Source organism: Leopardus geoffroyi, chromosome A1 (assembly GCF_018350155.1).
Source record: "Leopardus geoffroyi isolate Oge1 chromosome A1, O.geoffroyi_Oge1_pat1.0, whole genome shotgun sequence".
Taxonomy (NCBI): Eukaryota; Metazoa; Chordata; class Mammalia; order Carnivora; family Felidae; genus Leopardus; species Leopardus geoffroyi.
Window position 1 is genome coordinate 239,261,274 of NC_059326.1, and position 6,000 is coordinate 239,267,273.

Below are 6,000 nucleotides of genomic sequence, written 5' to 3' on the forward strand. Positions count from 1 at the left end.
AGTAACTAATACAATCACTAGACAGAAAATCAACAAAGATACAGAAGAACTAAACCTCATCATCAGCCAACAGGGTCTAGTTGATATTCACATAATACTCCACCCAACAACTTTCTTTTCAGGTGCACTTGGAACATTCACCAATATAAACCAGATCCTGGACCAAAAACAAACCTCAACAAATTTAAAAGAATTAAAATCATAGAGTATGTACTCTGACCATAATGGAATCACACTAGAATCAATAAAAGAAGGGGAAAAAAGGAAAATCTCCAAACCCACAATGAGAAAACACACCCCCAAGCAATCCACAGGTCAAAGAGAAGTCGTCTCCAGGAAAACCTAAAAATGCACTGTACTTAATGAAAATGAACATATAACAAAATTTGTGAATGCAGCTAAAGCTGTGCTTACAGGAAAACTTATGTCACTAAATTATAAAGTATAAAATCAGTAATCTAAACTCTCACCTCAAGAATCTACAAGAGAAAACTAAATGCAAAGTGAGCAGACAAAAGGAAATAATAAAGAACAGAATCAATAAAATTTGAAACCAGGAAACAATGGAGAAAAACCCACCAAACCAAAAGCTGACTCACTGAAAAGGTTAATACAATCGACAAACCTTTACCAAGTCTAAAATCGAAGACAGAAATGACCAATATCAAGAATGGAAGAAGGGTTACCACCACAGACCCCAAAAACATTTAAGAGGCTGGTAAGGGAGTAAACAACTCTACACACATAAGTTCAACAACTTCTAGAAAACAATCAATTTTACAAATCCCAACCATAACTCACCCAAGAAGAAACTGATAATAAGGATAGTTTTACAACAGACAGAGAAACTGAATGTATAATTTAAAAGCTTCAAATATAGGGGCGCCTGGGCGGCTCAGATCATGAGCTGGGGGTTTGTGAGCTCCAGCCCCTATGGGGCACACTGCTGTCAGTGAAGAGCCTGCTTCTGATCCTCTGTCCCTCTCCCTCCCCCCCTCAGAAAGAAACATTAAAAAAAAAACAAAACAAAACAAAACCAACTTCAAGGCCTATATGGTTTCAGAGAGCACCAAATCTACACAACCTCTTCTAGAATGCACATGAGGAAGCAACACTTCCCAACGTATTTCAGGTGCTCAGCTTTACCTTGATGCCAAAACCAGAGAAAAACAGGACAAAAAGAAAACCAGCGACCAACGTCCCCCATGAATATACACACAAAACTCCGCAGCACAGAGAGATGGGAGACCAGAACTCAGGAGACAATTGTGCAACAGGGGCGGAGGGCACGTCTTCCCAGGAATGAAGACTGCAGGTTCAAGGTTTTATTAAAAGCCAACCTGGAACCGCCTTATTTATGGGTGAAAGAATGCCCCCCCACCCCACTCGGGCCCCGCGCCCCACTCGGCCCCCCCCCCGACCCCACTGGGGTCCCCCGCCCCACCCGAGGCCCCACCTCCACTCGGGTCCCGCGCCCCACTCAGCCCCCCCGACCCCACTGGGGTCCCCCACCCCACTCGGCCCCCCCTGACCCCACTGGGGCACCCCACCCCACTCGGGCCCCTCCCGACCCCACTGGGGTCTCCCGCCCCACTCGGGCCCCGCGCCCCACTCGGCCCCCCCGGCCCCACTGGGGTCCCCCGCCCCACTCGGGGCCCCACCTCCACTCGGGTCCCGCGCCCCACTCGGCCCCCTCCCGACCCCACTGGGGTCCCCCGCCCCACTCGGCCCCCCCGACCCCACTGGGGTCCCCCGCCCCACTCGGGGCCCCACCTCCACTCGGGCCCCGCGCCCCACTAGGCCCCCCCTCGACCCCACTGGGGTCCCCCGTCCCACTCCGGGCCCCACCCCACTCGGGCTCCGCGCCCCACTCGGCCCCCCCGGCCCCACTCGGGCCTCCCACCCCCACTCGGGTCCCCTCGCTCCCACCGCATTTCCCCCACCACCTCACACCCGCCTTCGACGGTTCAGGAAGACGCGGTCCGGGTGCCGCGTCTCTGGCCGGACCCCGTCCGCCGACCCCGCGGCGGGAAGCTCGCGCCCCCAGCCTGCCCGCCGTCACCGCCACGCACACAGGTCGCGGTGAGGCGCCAGGCCGCTCTTCTCCCGGATCTTCTCTTCACACAGCACCAGCCACGGGCCCGCAGGCGCCATACTTTCAAACGGCATGCACCTGTGTCTGCGCCTGCGCAGTGGGGCCGCCGCGGAGCCGCGAGGGGCGGGGCGAGGGGCGGGGCGAGGTGGTTCGGTCCTCCGTCTCTGAGCTCCCCTGCTCTGCCCTCGCTGAGAGCAGTGCCCTCCCCAGGAAAGCCTACCAGGCCGTGGGGAGCCTAACCCACCGGGAGACCCCGCACGTAGGGTCACTGGGAGGCGGCCGGTGACGTCTGGGGTCCGAGCTTGTGGCTCTCCCTCTGACCCGGAGGTTCGTGGCCTGTCAGTCCCTCTAGGGCCTTTGAGCGTCAGGAGGAGCACTGGAGATCTGCAGGGTTTAGGGAAGACTCGGCCGCATCTGCCCCAACCAGCCAGAACCGTGGAGTCACCCTCTCCTCCTCCATTTCCTGGTATATGGGAACACCTCTGCTGCCCCTCGCCCCAGATGTGACCGGCTCCTTGGCAAGGTCACGTGGCATGTCACCGCCTGGGGGGTGGAGGTGTAGGGGGGTGCACACAGGGTGGTGGGGTACAGGCTACCGCATCTCTGCTAAGCAGAGCAGAGCTTCCAGCCTCGCGCACTGGGCCCTTGTGCGGCCGAGTCATTTACTGAGACTGGCGAACACTCGGTAATACTTCGGGCTTGTCCTGGGACTCTGACACAGGTCCCATTCCAGGTACTGCCCGCGCTCCCCTCTCTACGGGTTTGGGCACATCCCAGGCCCAGGGTGTGGTCACCGCACCAGGTCCCCTGAGGGGGACTTTGTGCAGGCAAGACACTGACAAACAGCGAACCCACGTCCCGCTTCGGAAGCGAAGAAAGGCCAACAAAAGGCTTCAGCTGGCGCCGCCCGAGGGAAGTGGCTTGTCGGGGCGGCCCACACTCCACACACCCACTGCTTCCTCCGCTCACGGTCCTGGGGCTGGACAGTGGACCTCTGCGCACACCCTGCAGGACAGCACCACAGAGGCAGTGTTTCTGCCGTCACGGAGGCATCAAGAAAGCTTGGAAAATCGTGTTTTCTGCTTCCTGAAGTATCACATATTCATTGGAGGAAAAATGCAAAATACAGGAGAACAAAGATTAAGTATTCCAGCACACAGAGAAAAGCACCGTTAACGTTTCCACGTGTGTCCTTCAAGTGTGTTTTCCAAGCCTGTGTATATTTTACAAAAACGAGACTATGCTGACTGTTCTCGTATTATATACACGTGTATTTTTTACTTTGTAAGAACTCTTTATGTCACTAAATATTCTTCAACATCATTTATTAAACTTCCATTTAAATTTTTTTTTAATGTTTATTCATTTTTGAGAGAGAGAGAGCGTGAGCAGGGGAGGGGCAGAGAGACAGAGGGGGACCGAGGATCCGAAGTGGGCTCTGTGCGGACAGCAGCAAGCCCGACGTGGGGCTTAAAATCACGAACCGTGAGATGGTGACCTGAGCTGAAGTCGACGCTTAACCCACCTAGCCGCCCACTGCCCCTAAACATCCATTGTGATGGACCATCGGATCATAAACCAAACCCAGGTTCATCTGACCCACCTTCCATTGCTGGGCCTTCCACCTGTTTCCATTTCCTTACATTGACAAGTCTGGTGGAGTATTGTTTCAAAGTTCCTCTTGGGGCTCTTTGGATGGAGCCAGGAGTGTTAGAGCCTGGAGCTGGCACCATGAAACCACAGAGCAGGAAGGATCTAGAAGGGGAGGCAGGGACTGCCTAAGCCCTGGCCCACATGGCCCCCACTCACCCCCCAGGGAGACAGCAGGAAACTCCATGGCATCCTGTCCTGAGTCCTGGCCCATCTGACTGCATTGAACTGGGTTTCACGGAATAGTCTCCAACAGGTGTGTGGAAACCACTGAGGGAACACAGCCCTGTCCCAGCTCAGCACCTGCCTGTCCAGAGACCCAAGGAAACTGCCTTTCAACTGTGGGGATGCCTTTATCCAGCTCAGGGAGACTAAATCCACCCAGGGAGACTAAAACCCAGAAAGCGTGTTCGTGGCCAGTGCAAGGGGCTGCATGGAGAAATTTGGGGGGAGTCCGGGTGGCTAGGCACTGGACACAGGTGTGGAGGGCCCCCCTGTGCACCGAGCTCTCCATTGCTTGCAGCCCTCCACAGCCTTCTAGAACATTCTAAGGAGGCTTCTGGGCCTCTCAGCCTCAATCCCCAAACTGTAGGCAGCAACTTTGGGGTCAGTTCATCCCTAGAGATGAGGCCAGAGAAGCAGACAGACCAATCTGAGGATGTGCCCATGTCCACTGTGCTGGGCAGCTGGAGAGGTGCCCTGGGATGTCTGGACTTTTCCTAAACCACGGTTCTTGCCAGGGAAGGGGTGGGAGTGGGAAGAGACCTGCGATGTGGGGTGATTTCCCACTTTCCTCAAGACAGGGGAGCTTACCCATCCCTGGGAACCAGAGTGGCTGAGGGGTGCTCGCTGTGTGCCTCTGAAGTGCTCTGTTACCTACTGTGAGGCGTCCCCTCTCCATCCTGTGGTGTAAGCCAGCATCGTGTTGTTTCACTGGCAAGGAAACAGAGTGACCACCTGGGTGCAGTTTTAGGGCACAGGCTCCACACCTGTGCTTTTGTGCCAGTTTTGTGCCAGGTCCAGCAAACACAGGGGCTCTTGTGCGGCAAGGATGAGCCCACCTCGCCAGTCTCTAGTGAGCCCACTAGACTCATGCATGTGCACCTGCGCGCTCACAGTCACATACCCTCACACACACGGCCTTCCCCAGCCGGTTGATGGAACCCACCCTTGGCCAGGCTGGAGACACCCCCCACCCAGACAAAGCGGGTGCCCTGCAAACACACCTCATTCAGAGACTTCATGGAACGTGCCTGTGGTCTGATGTGGCTACTGGTGTCTCCTGAGGGCCACGCTGGGAGGGAGGGAGGGGCAGGCGGCCCAGCGGGCACGGTCCTCCCCACCTCCCACCAGCTCCTCCTCCTGAAGAAGCATCTGACGAGGGCTGGCTCGTGCTCACCCACAAACCAAGAGCCCACCCCCCGCCGTATTTCCAACAGGAAGAGCAGCATTGCTACCTGTGAATTGTCCATGCATCATTTTGCCAACTAACCCCTCTCCTCGGAGCAAAATGAGATGGGGTGTGAGGCCCCTTCTGGGCTGTTTTAAGGTCAACTATCAAGGGTAGTTTGGGGGGCTCGTGTCAGTATGCTAACCTTGTACATGGCTAATCGTAACTCGGAGAAACGGGTGGTGCTGCCTCTGCTCTGGTCCCGGGTCGTGTGGTCAGCAGGGTGGAGGCTGTGGGGGCTGTCCAGGCAGGTGGGGGGACAGGCTGTGGGTGGCCACAGCTCCAGGCCGGGAGCAAGTCCAGCTGTGTGGACTCCACTTGTCTTTGGGAAGCACTCACGGCACGTGACTCTGCCCCTCATTTCCGGGAAGGTGAGAGTCCAGGCCTCTGCTGGGGAGGCCTGCAGCTCCAGGGGGCCTCCCCTGGGGGAGTGAGGTCCTCGGAGCAGGAAAATGCACCCACCCTGGGAAGCGTGGGCGGGGTTTTGTCTCACCTCGGAGTGCCGGCAAACATTCTACCGATGTCAGGTGTCAGACGCAATGCAAGCCCCGGATGAAACACAAGCAGAACCCCTCATGCGGGGCGAGCTCAGCTTTGCTGCCAGCAACCGCATCTCTGTCCAGACGCTTGGCCGCAGCTCAACTCCCATGAGGCCGAGTGTGACCCGTTCCTGTCCATGTCCAGTGGAAACCCCTGCCTCCACACCCCGCCTACAGAGCCCGGGGAGCCTCCCCCCATCCAGCAGTCTCTGTCCGTGGGCTGGGTGCCCTGTGTCCCTGAGCCACCCCTGTCCCGGTCAGGGCTT

At 56.7% G+C, this 6,000-nt stretch overlaps 1 protein-coding gene across 4 annotated transcripts in view; it reads right to left on the bottom strand.

Moving 5' to 3' along the window:
• The window catches only part of CEP72 (centrosomal protein 72), a 36,864-nt gene extending 34,665 nt beyond the window's left edge, over positions 1 to 2,199 (bottom strand). For 3 of the 4 annotated variants that reach the window (XR_006702747.1, XM_045443353.1, XM_045443344.1), the window contains exon 1: positions 2,073 to 2,199. Coding sequence is in view for 2 of the 4 variants with exons in the window: in XM_045443353.1 (XP_045299309.1) it covers positions 2,073 to 2,169 (97 nt within the window). In the remaining 2 variants the exon portion in view is untranslated. The other variant, XM_045443363.1, reaches the window with a different exon arrangement.
• Between the last annotated feature and the right edge of the window lie 3,801 nt (positions 2,200 to 6,000).